Source organism: Hypanus sabinus, chromosome 13 (genome assembly GCF_030144855.1).
Source record: "Hypanus sabinus isolate sHypSab1 chromosome 13, sHypSab1.hap1, whole genome shotgun sequence".
In the NCBI taxonomy this organism is placed as follows: Eukaryota; Metazoa; Chordata; class Chondrichthyes; order Myliobatiformes; family Dasyatidae; genus Hypanus; species Hypanus sabinus.
In genome coordinates this window covers 49643829-49664975 of record NC_082718.1, presented here as the reverse complement: position 1 = coordinate 49664975, position 21147 = coordinate 49643829, and the positions used below count along the sequence as shown (strand labels likewise).

The 21147-nt window shown below is 39.0% G+C and overlaps 1 protein-coding gene across 3 annotated transcripts in view; it reads right to left on the bottom strand.

Annotated features, from left to right (window-relative positions):
* The window catches only part of LOC132403850 (non-muscle caldesmon-like), a 239790-nt gene that overhangs the window by 36697 nt on the left and 181946 nt on the right, over nucleotides 1–21147 (bottom strand). For all 3 annotated transcript variants that reach the window (XM_059987585.1, XM_059987584.1, XM_059987586.1), the window contains exons 5-7: nucleotides 18957–19087; nucleotides 6774–7029; nucleotides 5723–5863 (exon numbers count right to left, since the gene is read on the bottom strand). In XM_059987585.1, coding sequence (XP_059843568.1) covers nucleotides 5723–5863; nucleotides 6774–7029; nucleotides 18957–19087 — 528 coding nt within the window. The remainder of the gene's footprint in view (nucleotides 1–5722; nucleotides 5864–6773; nucleotides 7030–18956; nucleotides 19088–21147) is intronic.

The following is a 21147-nucleotide window of genomic DNA, read 5'->3' as shown; positions in this document are numbered from 1 at the left end:
CATTTGATGTGATGAGGGCGAGAATCGCTTTTAAACCAGTGATGGCAGAGATTCATTCGATTGGACTTAAACAAGCTTTAAGATATCCAGCGAATCTCAGAATTACGTTGAGTGACGACAGTCAGCGCTTCTTTAATACTCCGGAAGAAGCGAAGAAATTCGTCAAAGAATATCGGTCTTCTAGTACAAGTTGAACTATGTGTTATGTTGAAGAAATTTTGGAGAGAAGATGCCATTTCGTTTTGGGCTTTAACTTATGAAGCTGCGGTATAGCTTTTTACTTTGGTCTGTAGACCTGGTCTTTTTTTATTATCATGGTTTATAGAAGCTCTTCTAATTTTACTGTAATGTTTTTTTTTCTTAATTTTTTTCTTCTGAATTGGATATACATGTTAATACTCTGTAATAATGATTTATTTTTTAAGATGTTGTTTCTTCTTCCCATAAGACTTTGCTTTTCGTAAGCATTTATTTGCTTGTACTTGAAAATGGGACGAATGTTTTGGATTTTTGGACCTTTTTTTATATATTGTAGTGATTATTGAATCCTTTTTTAATCCTTTTTTGATGACCTTTTTCTAATAGATTGGTGAATTTACATTTATATTCTGTAATATGGTTTTTTCAAAATGTCGTTTCTTCTTCCCTAAGTCTTTGTTTTTGAAACGTCATTTTCTTGTATCTGAATATGGAATCTTTTTTTAAAGGCATATTACACTATTTTAAACTTTAATGTACAGGAGACCCATATTAGGAGGGAGGATAATCAATGCTTTTTTAGGTTCTGGGAGGATCAACAATTTCACTTGAATTGTACCGCCAAAATTAGGGGTGTGTCTATTTTTATAGCACCTCAATTTTGTTTACACATCATGAAATTATTTCTGATCCACAGGGCAGATTTTTGTTGATAACTGGCTCACTTTTTAATCGAAAAGTGGCTCTAGTTAATATTTACGCTCCAAACTTTGACTGCCCTGAATTTTTAAACGTTTATTTACTTCCCTCCCTAATCTAAATGAATATATGCTGATAATGGGTGGAGATTTCAACTGTTGTCTGAATCCTTTGATGGATAGATCTAAACCTATTTGAATTTTTCCGAACAGATCAGCCTTACTAATTAATTCCTTTGTGGTTGATTCAGGAATTACTGAAATATGGCAGTTTTTGAACCCTAAAGATAAAGAATTTTCATTTTTTTTCACGTTTATCACAGTTATTCTAGAATTGATTATTTCCTTATTGATCATCGTTTATTAACAGATGTTACTGATTGTAAATATGACTCTATTGCCATTTCGGATCATGCACCTTTGAAGTTATCTATCAAGATTTCGGACTCTTTCAATAATACTAGATCTTGGAGACTTAACGCTACTTTGCTTCAAGATCTAGAATTTATCACCTTCATAAAACAGCAAATTGACTTGTTTTTTTCAACAAACTATACCGAAGAGATTGACAGAGGAATACTTTGGGACTCTTTTAAGGCTTTTATCCGTGGACAAATTATCTCATATTCCGTCGGTAAAAGAAAACAAAGATATGTAGATATTGCTTTATTAGTGGATAAAATTAAAGAAATTGATAAGATTTATTCTGTGACTCCTACCAAAGAACTCTATAAGAAGAGAGTTGAGCTTCAAATGGAACATAGCTTATTATTATCTTCTTCAATTGAGAATCAATTAATTAAGACTAGGGCTCAATTTTACATTCATAGTGATCGAACTGGTAAATTGTCAGCTAACCAATTAAAAGCTATTTCGACTAAGCGACAAATTATTAAAATTCGTAAACAAGATGGTAATCTGACTACTGATCATAAAGAAATTAATAATACTTTCCAATATTTTTATAAATCTTTATATCAATCAGAATTTGATGGCGATCTGTCCATGATGGATAATTTTTTTAACAATTTGAATATTCCTAAACTGACAGATGAAGATCGGAGCTTGTTCGATGCTTCTATCTCTATGGCCGAAATAGGAGAGGCTATTTCATCAATGAACCCAGGGAAAGCTCCTGGTCCTGATGGTTATATTATAGAATTTTTTAAAACTTTTTCTTCTTTGCTTTCCCCTTGGTTATGTGAAATCTTTAATGATGCATTTACTCAGAAGAGACTACCCCAGTCTTTTTATGAAGCTACTATCTCTCTAATTCTTAAAAAAAGATAAGGATCCTACTCTATGTGCATCTTATCGCCCTATATCACTATTAAATGTAGACTCTAAGATTCTTACAAAAATTTTAGCCATTAGGTTAGAAAAGTTACTATCACAAATTATTTCAGAAGACCAAACTGGTTTTATTAGGAACCGGTATTCCTTTTTTAATGTTAGAAAATTGATTAATATAATTTACACTTCTTCACCCACAACCTCAGAATGTGTTATTTCATTAGATGCTGAAAAAGCTTTTGATAGAGTTGAATGGACATACTTATTTAATGCCTTGAGAAATTTTAATTTTAGTCCTAATTTTATATCATGGATTAAATGAATATATTATAAACCTGTTGCTTCTGTTCTTACAAATAATTACAGATCCTCTTTTTTTCAATTATCTTGTGGTACGAGACAAGGTTGTCCCTTAAGTCCTTTATTATTTAATATTGCATTAGCACCTTTAGCCATTGCTATTCGTGAATCCCCTAATATTTTTGGTATTACCCGTAATGAGAAGTTATACAAGTTATCACTTTATGCTGATGACTTGTTATATATTTCTGATCCTGACAGATCTATTCCCGCTATTTTATCCTTGTTGGTTCAATTTGGTAGTTTTTCTGGTTATAAACTAAACTTGGATAAGAGTGAATTATTCCCTTTAAATGCGCAAACTTTATTGAATGACAGGATACCATTTAAATTTGTTACTGATAACTTTATTTATTTAGGTATAAAAATTACCAAGAAATATAAAGATTTATTCAGATTAAATTTTTTACCTATGCTTCATCAAATTCAACAACTTACTACAAGATGGTCTCCTTTATCCTTATCATTAGTTGGCCAGATTAATGCTATTAAAATGATGACTTTACTGAAATTTTTATATTTATTTCAAGCCTTACCAATTTTTATTCCTAAATCTTTTTTTGACAACATTGATTCAAAAATTTCCTCATTTGTGTGGCAAAATAAAAACCCCAGGTTAAGTAAAGGGCAGTTACAAAAATCTAAAAAAGATGGTGGTTTAGCTTTACCTAACTTTAGATTTTACTATTGGGCGAATAATATTCGAAACTTAATATATTGGAAATTAGATTTGGATTCACCATTGTGCCCACAGTGGGTAAATTTAGAATGCAATGATGCACAGGGATATTCTTTATTCTCCGTTCTTGGTTCTTCTCTTCCTCCTGATTTAGTTAAATTCAATAAACAGTTATCCAACCCTATTGTCAAACACACATTACGAATTTGGTTTCAATTTCCTAAGTTTTTTACTCTGAAAAACTTTGTTCTAGATAGCCCTATCTTACTTAACTTCTTTTTTAAACCTTCTTTGACAGATCAAGCTTTCAGCATATGGAAAAGGAAAGGTATAATATGTTTTCGAGATCTTTTTTCTGAAGGTAGTTTGATGTCTTTCGACCAACTTTCCAACAAATTTAAGTTACCTAAATCTAATTTTTTTAGATACTTACAAATCAGAAATTTTTTACATAAAGTTCTACCATCCTTCCCCAATTCAACTTTGATAGATTTTTCAGATATGATTTTTACCTTGAATCCTTGTCAGAAGGGATTAGTGGCTCTTATTTATAATATGATTATGAAGATACAACCAGAAATATCAGGTAGAATTAAACAAGAATGGGAAAAAGAACTTCAATATAATATATCAACAGAAAAATGGGAAAAAATTCTACAAATGGTTAATTCTTCTTCTATATGTGCTAAACATGCTTTAATACAATTTAAGGTTCTACATAGAGCCCATATGTCTAAAGATAAGCTTGCTCGATTCTATTCTCATATTAACCCTCAATGTGACAGATGTCATTTAGATGTGGCCTCATTGACCCACATGTTTTGGTCATGTCCCACTTTACATAACTATTGGAAGGACATATTTGCTATTATTTCCTCAATTTGGAATATTGATTTACAACCTCATTTTATTACTGCAATTTTTGGTATACCAAATGAGGATGGTAATTGGTTTTCCCCTTCAATTAGACGAATGATCGCCTTTGTAACATTAATGGCCAGAAGGTCTATATTACAAAATTGGAAAGAAGTAAATCCTCCTACCACATTTCAGTGGCTCTCTCAAACTATTTCTTATTTGAGCTTAGAAAAAATTAGAAGCACTATTTTTGACTCATCAATTAAATTTGAAGAAACTTGGGGACCGTTCATTCGACATTTTCATATGAATTAATTTGGTCTCTTCCAGACCTTTTCTCTTCTTATTCTTGTTCTGGTATGGAGTTCCGGAGTTTTTGACACTATCATATACATATAAACTGTTATTATTGCCCATGTTAGTTTAGTTTAGGTTTAATTTTTTTTCATTATATATTATTTTTTCTTGTATTTTTTAATTTTTTTTCTTTTGATGATTATTCTTATTCTTTTTCATGTATAATTAATATAGGTTAGATTGATCAATGTACTATTTTTCTTTGCTGATATTTTAATAAGATATTGTTATCTTATTACTAATTCAACTTTAAGTCTAATGTACTCATAACCTATTCAATATTATGATATGTTTTTATATATGAAATTGAATAAAAAGATTGAAAAAGAAAGAAAAGATTGTTATAAATTGAAAAGTAGATCAGACTCTCTGTGTGTCATAGGAACTGTTCCACCAGTGGTTATTGTTTAAACTTGATTAGTCAAGTAAGCTGGCTTCGGGGAATAACAATTAAAAAAAAAGAATTGCATTTGGGATAACTAACATTTCAAGATATTTCAACACCATTGTAATGGCAGACTGTTGAAATTTGTCTCAGTGCTATTGGATTTGGGGAGGGATAGTCATCCTAAATCCATGCTCCCAAAGGATACTGAATGAGCTCCGCTGGAACTGGATACAAGTATGGACATTTTAGCAGATGATCAGCCACAATGCCTAAGTCCTCCTGTGGCACGTGTATGTGTCTGCAAGCCTCATATCACCATGGCAAGTGCCCCAAAAAATGGAGAGCACAGAGATAGCAAACTTCCAGTGAAAGAGGTGAAGGCACAAGAGATTCAAGGAAATATCAAAGGAGATAATGCAGCCACTCCTTTTTGCACATCATATTTGCCAAAATAGTAGCATGGACACCACCAGGATCTCCCTAGGACTCTGGTAATCTACAAAGAGATTCAATTTCCAAGGACTTTGGATCCCATTGACCATACCCATTCAAAGCCTCTGATATACACCTAACATCTGAATAAATCTTCATCCGTTTGGAGCCCAGGTCTTGGAAGATGCCAGGGTCAGAGATCAGGTAAATCTCGTATGCATTGCAGGATGGGCAGCTATACAAAGGGGTACTAGAGCTCAAGAGGAGAACAGATCAGAGATGTTGTCTGATTTCTTTCCCCAACAATGAAGCGTTTCAGAGGACCCAAAAAAAACAGTGTGAATTCCTGAAAATCTCCATGATATAGCTTGTGAAATATAATTAAATCAATGTTAAATGTTCTTTAGTTACACATTTTAGTACACAGGGTTGGAACTGTACAGCTCACTGAGTACTTACTTTTAGAGCGGAACCACGAGGGCTCACACATTTGAATGGTTCATTATCATTGGCTGCCTCGGCATCTTCTGGCTTCTGGCGTTTCTCTGCTGCCTCGGCCCTTCGTCTCTCAATCTCTTCCCTCAGCTTTCTCTTCTCCTCCTTAAAGAAAGACCCAGAGGTTAAAAATACCTTCAAAGATTCATGGTTATTTCACACATATAAACTGCCATTGGGTGGTAGCACTCTGATCTCTGAGCTGGAGAGTTTTCTGTTCAAACCCCACTTGGAAGATTAAATAAATTAGTCTATGGAATTTCAATCACTTGCACCTCACTTTGGCCTGAGCCTTCCATTGTGGATCCCTTTACCTGATCTTGTTGGTGAACACTGTCCTAAGGTCCCCCAATGCATCCTCACATGGTGCACAGAACATGCGATAGGATCTACCTACAAACCCCCACTGGAAACTGTTGACTAAAGGGCAAAGCCCAGCCCTCTGAATCTCCCCCAGAGCACTGCCCACCTTCCTGCATAAACCTTCACCCGCCCTTGCTCCCTGTGATCTGTAAAAACTATCAATTTTACTGTTGCTGTGTCACCCAAAAACATTTAAAACTTTAAAAAATGAAATAGAAGTTTTTTTTTTAAGTGTTAAAATATGAGATCATGTATAACATATAAAGGCATTTTTAAGTAACCAAAACATGTTAAAACAAGCAAATAACAATTATGGGCTAAGATTAGTTTCAACTAGGGATTGCCAGCCTGGGATCTGTAGACCCCTTGCTTTATGGTTTTGGTCCATGCTATAGACATGGTGGGCTGAAGGGCTTCTCACTCTTTTGTTTGACACTTGGATTCTAACCCTTCACTCTCACATCACAACATAAATGGCTGCACTGAATCTGCACCAGCTCCCAGCTACAGCGGGATCCATGGCCAAATTCCCAGTGGGTTACGCTTGGAGATTTCTGCTCCACGTATGGCCTAGGGGTGAAGTACATCTGGGAAGACTCCCCCCCACCCTCCATCCCCAGCCCATTAGCATCTCTTTCCACTTGATCCTTACCTCTTCCCTTGCCTTTCTCTCAGCCTCGTCCTGTTGCCGTTTCTGCTCCTCCTCTTCTCGTACCTTCCTGCGCCCTTCTCGTTTCTTCTTCAGCTCCTCCAGCTCGACTGCAGCCTCCTGCTGCTTCTGCTTCATCTTCTCAAACTCCTCACTCTCCTTCTCGTCCTGACGTCGCTTCAGTTCTTCCAGCTTTTTCTCGGCCTCCAGCTTGGCTGCAGCCTCTTCTGCCTCTTGGGCCGACTTGGACTCTGCGTGGCTGCGCTCCCCCCCAACCAAAAGGAAAAAGAGCAGGATGTTATAAGGCAACAAGTTGGAATGTCCCTCCTTTACTCCAGCTCAGGATGCTTTCAATGTATTCCAAATTTATGGGGCAATGCACCCTCTGCAGCATTGTGGATGGGATCAGGTGCTTATGACTGAAACTAGGGATTGCCCTACCTAACTCCCTGGGATTATACACGGTGTCTTCATTTTTGGTAACATGGTCCAGTCAAACAGTGAGGAAAGCAATGCACTGGTCCAAAATGACTCCCTATAACTGTGTTAAATCAAAGAAATACAAGTGACTACTTAGTTAGACTGAGTGGAAACTGAGGAACAGGGAGGTTCACTCTGCACATCTTTTTCATCTGTTACCACACTATGGCTAATTATTGTTGAAGGAAAATCGACACTACAATTGTTATTTTAGGACAAGCAGCAAACTTCCACCAGAAAGAAGGATTGGTTCATCATTTATGAACAGCCATGCTTCTAATGATCCCTTCTTATATACTTAATGCTGTGGATAAGCAGAACAAAATATCCTGCAGTTAAACATGAGCATTCCTGAAGAGAAATCTCACCCTGCTATCATCCAAACTATGTGCTCGGAGGTTGCATAGCCTGAAGGTACATATACCTTTATTTTAACAGAATCACCTCAAACCAGAAGAATGCTTTCAAGGCAGAAACTGACAAACATTTAAGCTACAAGTGGGAAGAGTGCAGGAACATGTTGAGGCCCAGAATGTTTCAGTAATGATCTTATTGAGAAGTGACTGGAGCCTTTGAGTCTGTTTCTCCACTCAATAAAATGCTTCTATAAAACTATGCAAGACTGCCAACATGCCAAAATCTCTTGAATGGGCCTTGGGTATTATTTTTTTTTTGGCTATTTGCGTGATTTGTCCTCCTTTGCAGATTGGTTGTTTGGCAGTCTTTGTTGTGTGTTGTTTTTCGTGGATCCCGTTGTGTTTCTTTGTCTTGTGGGTGCGTGCAAGACATAAATCTCAAGGTCATATATGGAATTCAAACTTCAATAATAAATTTGAACTTTGAACGTTTGAACTTTGGAACCCATCATCTTCTGACAAAGAAGGGTGAGGGAGCAACAGCTGACATCATAATAAAAATGGTTTTATTTACAGCAAGAGACAGTTGATACACTTCCACTTAACTGATTGATGATATGCACTCAACCCATTCATTTCTGCTGTCCACAGGGTAACATTAGAACAAGCTGACTTGGCTGTTGATTCCATGCATCTGTAAAGTGTCCCTCAAATAGTACTTGCTTTGAAACTTGTATAATTTTGCAATGAACTCTTCAGTGTAATTGTGTGAACATTAATAGAAGATTAATAGATTCGTGAGATCTCTAAAATAAAAAAAGTCCTTGAATTTAGAAAGGATTAATAATTTTTCAGTCAACATGGAGACAAATGTGGGAAGATGGTGGTGAATACAAGACTGAAGAAGTTATACTCAAATGTACACCAAGGTAGTAGCAAGCATGGATTTGTGCATGGAAGGTCATGTTTGACAAACCTTATTGAATTTTTTGAAGAAGTTACGAGGAATGTTGACAAGGGTAAGGCAGTGGATGTAGTCTATATGGACTTCAGCAAGGCCTTTGATAAAGTTCCACATGGAAGGTTAGTTAAGAAGGTTCAGTCGTTAGGTATTAATGCTGGAGTAATAAAATGGATTCAACAGTGGCTAGATGGGAGATGCCAGAGAGTAGTGGTGGATAATTGTTTATCGGGATGGAGGCCAGTGACTAGCGGGATGCCTCAGAGATCTGTTTTGGGCCCAATGTTGTTTGTAATATGATCTGGATGATGGGGTGGTAAATTGGATTAGTAAGTATGCCGATGATACTAAGGTAGGAGGTGTTGTGGATAATGAGGTGGGTTTTCAAAGCTTGCAGGGAGATTTATGCCGGTTAGAAGAATGGGCTGAACGTTGGCAGATGGAGTTTAATGCTGAGAAGTGTGAGGTTCTACATTTTGGCAGGAATAATCCAAATAGAACATACAGGGTAAATGGTAGGGCATTGAGGATTGCAGTGGAACAGAGAGATCTAGGAATAACAGTGCATAGTTCCCTGAAGGTGGAGTCTCATGTAGATAGGGTGATGAAGAAGGCTTTTGGAACGCTGGCCTTTATAAATCAGAGAATTGAGTACAGAAGTTGGGATGTAATGTTAAAATTGTACAAGGCATTGGTAAGGCCAAATTTGGAATATTGTGTACAGTTCTGATCACCGAATTATAGGAAAGATATCAATAAATTAGAGAGAGTGCAGAGACGATTTACTAGGATGTTACCTGGGTTTCAGCACTTAAGTTACAGCGAAAGGTTGAACAAGTTAGGTCTCTATTCATTGGAGCGTAGAAGGTTGAGGGGGGATTTGATCGAGGTATTTAAAATTTTGAGAGGGATAGATAGAGTTGACGTGAATAGGCTGTTTCCATTGAGAGTAGGGGAGATTCAAACGAGAGGACATGATTTGAGAGTTCGGGGGCAGAAGTTTAAGGGAAACACGAGGGGATATTTCTTTACTCAGAGAGTGATAGCTGTGTGGAATGAGCTTTCTGTAGAAGTAGTAGAGGCCAGTTCAGTTGTGTCATTTAAGGTAAAATTGGATAGGTATATGGACAGGAAAGGAGTGGAGGGTTATGGGCTGAGTGCGGGTAGGTGGGACTAGGTGAGATAAAGAGTTTGGCACGGACTAGGGGGCTGAGATGGCCTGTTTCCGTGCTGTGATTGTTATATGGTAGTGCAGTTAGAAGGAGGCAGGTATGATATCATGGGCATTACAGAGGAAGATCACAGCTGGGAGCTAAACATCGAAGGATACATATTCTATCAAAAAGTCAGGCAGGTAGACAGAGGGATTGCAATACGTGAAATGTCAGAAGATATAGAATCCTTGTAGGTGGACCCAACGAACTTTAAGGTTAAAAAGACCCTGATGGGAGTTATATACAGGGCTCTGAATTGTCATAAGAAAGTGGGGTACAACTTACAAATGGAGTTAGATAAAGCGTATCAGAAAGGCAATGCTATGAGGTCATGGGGAACTTCAACATGCAAGTATACTGGAAAAATCAGGTTGGCACAGAATGCCATCAGAACGAACTTGTAAAATGGAAATGAAATGGCATTTTAGAGCAAGACCTGTGTGGTTGAACCGTTGACTAGAAAGGAAATGTTGGATTGGCCATTGTGAAAGGAACCAGATTTGATTAGGGAGCTTAAAGTAAATGTACCCTTAGGAGCTAGGAATCATAATAGAATAGAATTTACCCTGCAGTTTGAGAGAGAGAAGATAAGGTCAGATGTATCAGTATTACAGTGGAGAAACGGGAATTAAAGAGGCATGAGAGAGAACTGGTTAAGGTTGTTTGGAAGGGCACACTAACAAGGATGATGGCAGAGCAGCAATCACTGGACTTTCTTGGGCCAGCTCAGAAGATGCAGGATAGATACGTACATCCCAAAAACAAAGAAGTATTATAAAGGGAGGGTGAGACAACTGCGGCTGACAAGGGAAATCAAAGACAGCATAAAATCCAAAGAGAGGGCATATAATAAAACAAAAAATAGTAGGAAATTAGAAGATTGGAAAACTTTTAATAACAATTAGTAGGCAACTAAAATGCTATAAGAAGAGAAAAGATGAAATTTGAAGATAAGCTAGCCAATAATATCAAAGGGGACACCAAAGGTTTTTTTTTTCAGATATATAAAGAATAAAAGGGAGGTGAGAGTGGATGTTGAACCATTATAAAATGACACTAGAGATATAGTAATGGGGACAATGAGATGGTACACAAACTTACTAAGTATTTTGTGTTAGTCTACACTATGAAAGACATTAGCAGTAGGCCAAAATTCAAGAGTGTCATGGGGGAGAAGTGAGTGTAGTTGTTAATACTAAGATGGTGGTGCTTGGGAAGTAAAAAGGTCTGAAAGAGGTCATCATCATCATCATCAACATGGGCTGAAAGAAGCAGCTGAAGAGACTACACAGACAGGATAGAGAAAAGAGAGTCAGAGGACACTTACTTGGGTTTTCAGAAGGCTTTTGACAAGGTGCCACACATGAGGCTGCTAAACATCTTAGGAGCCTATGGTATTACAGGAAAGATACTATCATGGACAGAAGATTGACTGATGGGAAGTAGATAAAGAATATGAATGAAGGGGCCCTTTCCTTATTGCTATAGCTGACTAGTGATATTCTGCAGTGTCAGTGTTGGTTCACTACTTTTCATGTTATATAGTATGTTAACGATCTGGATGATGGAATTGACAGCTTTGTGGCCATGTTTGTGAATTTTACATAGATAGGTGGAGGGGTAGGCAGCAGGGGCTACAAAGAGACAGATGGAAGATGGCATAGGGAAGTGTATGTATTGCTAGAAGGAATAGAAGTGTAAACTGTTTTCTAAAGGGGAAGAAAATTCCTAAATTGGAGGTGCAAAGGGACTTGGATATCCTAGTGCAGGACTCCTGAAATGTTGACTTGCAGGTTGGAGTTGACAATAAAGAAGGCAAATTCATTATTAGCATTCATTTCAAGATAACTAGAATATAAAAGCAAGGATGTAATGCTGAGGCTTGATAAGCATTAATTAGATCATATTTGCAGTAACGTGAACAGTCTTAGGTCCCATATAAGACGACAAGACAATAAGATATAGTATCAGAATTAAGCCACTTGGCCCATAAAGTCTGCTCTGCCATTTCAACACGGCTGATCCAATGTTCCTCTCAGTCCCAATCTCCAGCCTTCTCCCCATATCCCTTCATGCCCTGACCAATCATTAACCTATCAACCTGTAGCTTAAATATATATGAAGACCTGGCCTCCACAGCTGCTTCTGACAAAGAACTCCACAAATTCACTACTCTAGGCTAAAGATATTCCTCCTCATCTCCATTCTAAAAGGAACCCTCTCTCTTCTAAGACTGTGTCCTCTGGTATTAGAATCTCCCACCATAGGAGACATCCTCTCTACATCCACTCTATCAAGGTATTTCATCATTCGATAGGTTTCAATAAGGTCTTCTCTCATTCTTCTGAATTCTAATGAATACATGTCTAAAGCCATTGAATCCTGAAATCATTTCTGTGAGTCTCCTTTGAACCCCCTCCAGTTTCAGCACCTTTTCTAAGGGGCCCAAAACTGCTCACCAGTGCTTTATTAAGTCTCAACATTCCATCCTTGTGTTTATATTCTAGTTCTCTTGAAATGTATGTTAACCGTGTTTGCCTTCTTTAGCAGAGAGTCGACATGCAAATTAACCTTTAGGGAATCTTGCACAAGGACTCCCAAGTCCCTCTGTGCATCAGGTTTTTGTATTTTCTCTCCATTTAGAAAATAGCCAACTTTTTAATTTTTTCTACCAAAATGCATGACCATACACCTCCTGACACTGTATTCCATCTGCTATTTATTTGCCCATTCTCCGAGTCTGGCTAATTCCTTTTGTAGTCTCTCTACTTCCTCAAAACTACCTGGTTCTCCAACTATCTTCATATTGTCTGTAAACTTTACAACAAAGCCATCAATTCCATCATCCAAATCATTGACATATAACGTAAAAAGAATCAGTCCCAACACAGACATCTATGGAACACCACTAGTCACCAGCAGCCAACCAGAAAAGGCTCCCTTTATTCCCACTCTTTGCCTCCTGCCAATCAACCATATTTTATCTATGCTAGACTCCTTGTAATACCATGGGCTTGTAGTTTGTTAAGCAGCCTCATGTGCGCCAGCTTTTCAAAGGCCTTCTGAAAATCCAAGTACATAACTTCAACCAATTTTCCTTTGCCTAACCTGTGTGTTGTTTCTTGAAAGAATTCCAACAGATTTGTCGGGCAAGATTTTCCCTTGAGGAAACCATGCTGATTACGACCTATTTTATCATGTGCCTCCAAGTACCCTGAGAAATCACCCTTGATAATTAACTCCAACATCTTTCCAACCACTGAGGTCAGACTAACTGGCCTATAGTTTCTTTTCTTCTGACTCCTTCCCCTCTTGAAGAGTGGAATGACAATTACAATTTTCCAGTCTTCCAGAACCATTCCAGAATCCAGTGATTCTTGAAAGATCATTACTAATGCCTCCATAATCTCTTCAGCTACCTCTTTCAGAACCCTGGAGTGTACATCATCTGGTCCAGTTAACCTATTTACCTGCAGACCTTTCAGTTTCTCAAGAATCTTCTTTCTAGTAATGGTAATTTCACACATTTCATGACCTCAGGTACCTGTAATTTCTACCATACAGCTAGTGTCTTCCACAGTGAAGACTGATGCAAAATACTTATAAAGTATCAGTGTAGTTTTTGTACGGTTTCATGTAGCACCATGGTCCTGAAAAATGTTGTCTTGTTTTTACTGTGTACTGTACCAGCAGTTATGATCGAAATGACAATAAAAAGTGATTTGACGACTTGAAGTTCATCTGCCATTTCGCTGTCCCCCATTACTACCTCTCCAGCATCGTTTTCCAAAGGTCCGATATCCACTCATACCTCTTTTAAAGTTTATGTATCTGATGAAACTTTTGGTATCCTCTTTAATATTACTAGCTAGCTTACTTCTGTATTCCATCTTTACCTTCTTACTACTTTTTTAGTTGTCTTCTGTTGGTTTTTGATATTTCCCAAACCTCTAACTTCCCATTAATTTTTATATTATATGCATTCTCTTTTGCTTTTATGCTGGCTTTGACTTCTCTTGTTAGCCACAATTGTGTCATCTTACCTTTAGAATACTTCTTCCTTTTTGGGGATGTATATATCCTGTGCCTTCCAAATTGCTTCCAGAAATTCCAGCCATTGCTGCTCTGCCATCATCCCTGCCAGTGTTCTTTTCCAATCAATTCTGGCCAACCCCTCTCTCATGCTTCTGTAAATCCCTTTACTCCACTGTAGTACTGATACATCTGACTTTAGCTTGTTCATCTCAAATTTCAGCATGAATTTGATCATATTATGTTCACTTTCCCCTAAAGGTTCTTTTACCTTAAGCCTTCTAATCAATTCCAGTTCATTACACAACACCCAGTCCAGAGTATTTGATCCCCTAGTGGGATTAACCACCAGCTGCTCTAAAAAGCAATCTTGTAGGCACTCTAAAAATTCCCCCTCCTGGAATCCAGCACTAACCTGATTTTCTCAATCTCCCAGCATATTGTAATCCCCCATGACCATTGTAACAATGCCCTTTTGGCATGCATTTTCTACCTCCCATTGCAATTTGTAGATTCCACACTTACTACTTTTTTTGGGGGGGGGGGGTCTGTATCCAACTCTCATTAAGGTCTTTTTACCTTTGCAGTTCCTCAGCTCTATCAATACGCCCTGACTCTATGTCACCTCTTTCTAATGATTTGTTTTCATTTTTTACCAACAGAGCAATGCTGCTCCCTCTGCCTTCCTGCCTGTCCTTTTGACGTAATGTGTATCCTAGGACATTAAGCTCCCAGGACATTAATCCTAGGACATTAATCTTTTGGCCATGATTCAGTGACGCCTACAAGATTATATCTGCCAAACTGCAACTGTGCTACAAGTTCATCTATCTTATTCTGTATACTGTTCACATTCAAATACAACACCTTCAGTCCTGTATTCATCCTTTTCTGTTGCAACCCAGCCTGCTGAGTTGCAATTTTGCCCTATCAACAGCTCTCTTCACTATACACTGCCTCTGTTTGTAAACCAGCTACTTCATCTTCAGCACTATCAGCTGCCTTTCCTACGGTACTTCTTGCATTGAAAGATACACAGCTCAGTCACGCTCAACCTTTGCCTCCACAACCTTTCCACTAACTGTTCTGGCACCCTGGTTTCCATCCCTCTATAACACTAGTTTAAACCACACCGTGCAACATTAACAAACCTTCCTGTTAGGATATTCATCCCCCTCCAGTTCATGTGCAAACCGTCCCTTCTGTACAGGCCCCATCTTTCCTGGAAGGGTGCCCAATGATCCAAAAATGTTACGTCCTTCCTCCTACACCAACTCCTTATCCATATATTAAACTGTATAATCTTCCTAGTTCTGGTCACATCAGCATGTGTCATAGGTATCAATCCTGAGATCACAACCCTTGAGGTCCTGCTCTTCAACTTATCATCTAACTCCCTGAACTCTCAATGTTGAATCTCGTCACTCATCCTGCCTATCTCATTGGTAGCTACATGGATCACGATATTTGGCTGTTCTTTCCAATTAAGAATGCTGAGGACACGATCTGAGATGTCCAGGACCCTGGCATTTGAGAGGTGGCATAACATCTGGGAATCTCACTCTTGCCCACAGCCAGTCCATTCTCCTAATTAACAAATCCCTTATCACCATAGTGTGCTTCTTTTCCCCTTTTCCCTTCTGAGTCACAGAGGCAGACCTTGTGCCAGAGACCTGACCACTGTGACTTTCCTCTCCCCCCCAAAGAGTATGCAAAGTGATACCCCTGTTGTTGAGGGGGACAGCCACAGGGGTACTCTGCACTGGCTCCTTAATCCTTTTCCCCTTCCTGACTGTCACCCAGTTGTCTGTGTCCTGCCCCTTGAGTATAACTACCTCTCTATATGTCCAATCTAAAACCCCCTCAGCCTTCCAAATGATCCTGATTTCATCCAGTTCCAGCTCCAACTCCGTAACGCATATTGTTAGAGAGTGCAGCTGGATGAACTTCATGCAAATTTAGTCAGGGACACTGGAGGTCTCTCTGCCTTCCCAGATCCTGCAAGAGGAGCATTCGACTATCCTGCCTGGCTAGCTGAGCAGATATAAAGGAGGGAAGGAAAAATGACCTTAACCCACAGCTTTTCTTCTGCTTTCTCTGACTGAATCCTCTCTTCACTGAAGCCTCAAAAAGCTAAACCCTCAGGATGACCAGTCTGACTCTGTCCACTGCAATGACAACCACTGCGCTTGCCACTGCCTTCCTTTAATTTGCTTTTGTGAATCGATTCCAAATACCAATTGGTTACTGGTCAAAGCTCTTTTTCATAAGCTGCTGTGAAACTCTGCCTTTCAATTCTAGATCGCCATCCTGATTAAAAGGTGGCTCCCTAATGCACTCCCTGCCATGGATTGTCCAACTCAGAGGGAATAGGTGTGAAGCTCTGTCTTTAAATCTTGAATGCATTCCTGACTGAAAGGCAGCTCTATAACATATTCCCTGCCATGGATTGTCCAGCTGTAAGGAAGTACTGCTGGCTTTGAAGAAGGCCCAGAGGAGGTTTACATGAATGATCCTGGATATGGAAGGGTTAACATATGAGTGTTTTATTGCTTTGGTCCTGCCCGCACTGAAGTTTACAAGGGGGAATTTCATTGACACCTATTGAATATTGAAAGGCCTGGATAGAGTGGAAGTGGATTTCTCCAGAAGTGGGAGAATCTAAGATTAGAGGACATGGCCTTAGAATAAAAGTATTCTCCTTTAGAAATGAGATGAGGCAGAATTTTTTTAGTAAGTGGTAGGTGTAATTGGAATTTATTGCTACAGACGACCGTGGAGGCATGTCATTGAGTATATTTTAGACAGATGTTGATAGGCTCTTGATTAATATGGCCATCAATGGTTACAAGGAAAAGGTGGATGAATGGGGTTGAGAGGGAAAATGAATCAGACATAGAATACTATGTATAAGTCTTAGGTAAATATATATTGCAAGGGTGCTTAAGAGTTTTACATAGTATTGTATCCGTCAACGTGGAGTGGGGAGCGAGTTTGTAAATCTGGTGGGAGCAAATGGATGTTGGGAATGGCGAGGGTGGAGTGCTGCGGGAGGGGTGTGGGACTGGTGATAGAGAAGGATTGGCAGGGTGGGGGGTGGTGAGGGTGTAGACACACCCAGCTCTGAGACACCAGGCAAGGTCAATGATTCCCAGCAAATATTGATCATTACAGAATGTCTCTCAGGTGCTTCCTGTTCCATTCCCCTTTTCCCAACTATGATTCCCCTCTCCCTGCCCCTCTCCCACTCTCAGTCCACAACAGAGACCTATATCAGAATCTGGTTTACCATCACTCTCATCTCATGACATTTGTTTTGTTTTTATGGCAGCAGTATAGTGCAATACGTTAAATTAGTACAGTATTGTGCAAAAGTCTTATGTGCCATAGCTATGCCTAAGAATGTTACACAGTGCTCTACATTGGTTAAAATAGGAAGGTGGTTGGGGAACAGAACTAAGAGTACTTGGGTTTGTATTAGCTCAGTAGTATCAAGTGTTATTTGGTAACTGGAAAAACATAAAGTACAGTACTCAGCAAAAGTCTTAGGCACCCAAGCTTTAAGTATGTGCCTAAGACTTCTGTTACTATATTGTTAATAGTATACAAATAAATATTAATTATTATTTTTCTATCCAATATTTCTACTCTATAGATGTTGTAAAAGATTCAGGGCTTGCAGCTCAGAAGAGGGGTTGGTTAGGTGAAAGAGTGGAGCAGTTAACGAATAGATACAAAGAAAGTTAGTGGAAGAATAAGGGATCCAGCTGAATGTGGGATTCCAAAGGTGGGAGAAAAAAAATCCACCAGGGGATGAAAACTCTTCACCAAAGAAATAAGCCTGTAGAGCAGAGGTTTCCAATCTTCCTTATGCCATGGAACATCACCATTAATCAAGCAGTCCACAGACCCCGGGCTGAGAACCCCTTTTGTAGAGGAAGGAAGAAAAATAATTCAGCATTGCATCATTGAGTTGGGGGGATAGTTGTCTATGAGGACAGATTATTTGGGAGAACAGAGGGGAAGGGGAGAAGGGATAGCAAGAATATGGAAAGAGGAAAGGAGAATATATCAGGTACAAATGAAGGAGAAGAAGGAGACCCCAAGCTCAAGGTTTATTGGGGTCTGGAATGCTCAGCACCAGAAAGTAAGTTGAGAAGTCTTTTGTTGAACATAGAATGCAGTGAAGGGTGAAGTGGAACTGAAGACCAGGACAGGTCCGAGTGAGCCAAGAAATTCTACAGATGCTGGAAATCTAGAGTGTCACGCACAAAATGCTGGAGGAACTCAGCAGGTCAGGCAGCATCTATGGAGAGGAATAAAGAGTTGATGTTGGCCGAGATCCTTCATTAGGAAATTAAGAGGGCAGATGCCAGAATAAGAAGGTACTCTGAGGTAGGATCTGGCCTGCTGGGGGGAGAGGTCAAAAACACATAGGTACTAGTGAGTGAGTGATATCACTGATCACCGACAGATCCAAAATGGGAAGGATGACATTTCAGTTAGAATCCACGTGGAATAAGTCAGAGCTGACGATACCCATCAGGGAAAGGGAAAGGGATGGAGTGATGGAAGTGAGATTTAGTGGATACTTGTTCAAAAACAGAAAGGGGAACAGAAACCAAGATGGAACAAGATAATAGAGACAGCTGTTAATCCTGTCACAGAGAACAGAATTTCTCCAAGGTGTCTGTTGCAGGAGGAGTGGCACGGAAATAGACAAAAAAATAAATAAATAAATAACAATTCAAGAGACAGATTCAGCACATGTTGGAGAATGGAAAGCATTTGAAATATTCAGTAGCTTGGGTTGTGCTGCGGTTTGAGGAAAGATCATCACTGAAACATGAACTGTTTTTCTCTCTTTTTAAATTGCTGCCCAACTGCCTAAGTATTTCTAGCATTTTCTGTTTTACATTGTGTTCAGATTTACTGACAATACTTAAATTCCATTACAATGATACAACAGTCTGGACATTTCACAATGGACTGCTTACTAATTTGCGCTTCACATCATACCTACGTAAAAGGGGAGTTAAATTGCGAGTTACTACCATCCATCAATATTAACTTCAGGTCGATCTCCCGGAAACCTGATCCCAACAAGTGGACGTTAAAAAAAAAGCAGTTCTTCTGCTCCTACCTCGACACTTTTTCCATCTTTTTATATTTCTGTGTAATCTCTTCATGGAGTGCCTCTCCGTTCTCAGAGCTGGCTTTTGATATTTTCTTCTCAGTGCGCTCAACAATTTCTTCCTTCCATACCTGGCTTTTCTGTGGGGTGGGGTTCAAACAAAGATCGTTGTTTGTGAAACTATTTCCAAAAAAGGACAAGCATTTAAAAGTCAAGTTCGTTGCCAAACATTGCAAGGAGAGTTACCTCCATGTAGCAAAGACAGTGCAAAATTGGATATTAAGCAAGGGAGCTGTTAATTCATCAAGAATGCAGTAATGAAACAGCCATCTCACTACAGAAGGGGAAGTATTCCCTGAAGGCAAATTGTTACTGGACTGATTATCTATTCCAACCCCCCAGTATCTCTTTTCAATTCATATCACATTGTATTTGGCTCATAAATTCCATAGGTGCTATAATACTGTATGTTTGTAAATGCTGTGTGGCTGAGATGCCGGAGTAGATTGTCATGAGCACCTCTCCTTGAGAGCTGACACCACACTGTGGTTTCATAACATTAAAAATTAACCAGTCAGGTAAGGCCTGTGCACACAGATGCTTGTGGTGATCTCACTATGTATGACTCATGTATGCTGACTACCAATTAGCCTCGGAACCTAGTGATATAAAGTCACTGCTTGATAAACTTTTCTACCTCATGGATTTAGGCAAATCAGGAAGCTTGCTACACTGAAAGGTAATGTATGCGTTTAGGTCTTAATGCTCATGTTTACAAATCAATGAGTTTTGTCTTAAACCTTCCCTGGGAGGAATGAGGGATTCTGCTTTGGCGCTCCTACCTGTAATTGTCCCACACTTGACGTGGTTGGGGTTGCGGGCAGCTCCTCCAATGGTGTAAGGAAGCCGAGGCAGAAAGAGGCATCTCCTGCCCCTAGAAGTAATTGCTCACCTTTCCTAATCTACCCTCTTACAACTTCTCATAGTTATATATAACCTATAATAAAATAAAATGCTGACTTTGATAATAAATGTACTTTGAGCTTTGATTAAGAACAATGCTTAATAGTAGTGAAGTGACTCATCTTCAGGACTGAGAGTACCGATATAAAACTGGGACAGGATTTCCTTACTGGATTGTGACTTTGCCAACTGAATATAGTCTATCACAGTGGGCAGTCAATTTCTTGCTGGATTGGCAAGTATTCATACTGGGATACTAACTGTGTAGCCCATTCATTTAATAATGTTCTCTGGAGAATGAAATTAACGGATTGTATTACATCAACAATAATGGAGTTGAGATTAAAGAAGTTAATTAGAATTTCTGTACATTGATGGGTCTTCACATCGTATCTGTTCACTGAAGAATGGGCAGCTGAGCATGATATTGAGCAAGAGAGAGAGAGAGTGAGCTGGAGCTGGAATGAGCAGTACAGCTGACAAGAGCAAGGGTGAGGTAGGTCGAGCAAACAAGCATAAATGAGCAAGAGACATCGAGTGAGGGCATGCGCAAGTGAGAGCCAGCGCAGGTGAGAAAGAGGGATAGAGTACTCAAGCAAGCGAGAGTGAATGGGGCAGACTGCAAGCAAGGGTTTGAATAGTTTAATACTATTATAATATACTGTTAGAATTCAATACTATTAAAATTAACATGTAAAATGAAATGGTCAATTCATTCTTCAACCATGCCATTCAAACATACTCAACCACATACATGAAGATGTGAAAGCAAAACAAAAGTTTAAATGAGTTAAGTAACGGCTGTGTTTCTATAGCCGGAGGGTGCTGCACCTGTGAAATTCATTGGCACAGACAGCTCTGGAGAACAAGTCACTGGGGAATTTAAAGTAGAGGTTGATAGATTCTTGATCAGTCAGGGCATCAAAGGTAATGGGGAAAGGGAAGGAGAATGGGGTTGAGAAAGATAACAAATCCGCCATGATGGAGTGTTGGAGCAGGCACAATGGGCCAAATGACCATTCTGCTCCTATGCCTTATGCTCTTATTTGTTGTAAGCTTTTCAAAGCCCAAGATGCTTGTTTAAAGTTATTTTTCTCGTTACTTTGTGCATAATTTTCACCTGCAGTTAATATTTCCACCAGGGAGTTGCAGTCGAGCTTCTACTCGATGTATCACTGGTCTCCCAATCTCCGACTGCCACCTCCTAGCATCAATCTGCTTGCTCTCAACAACTTGC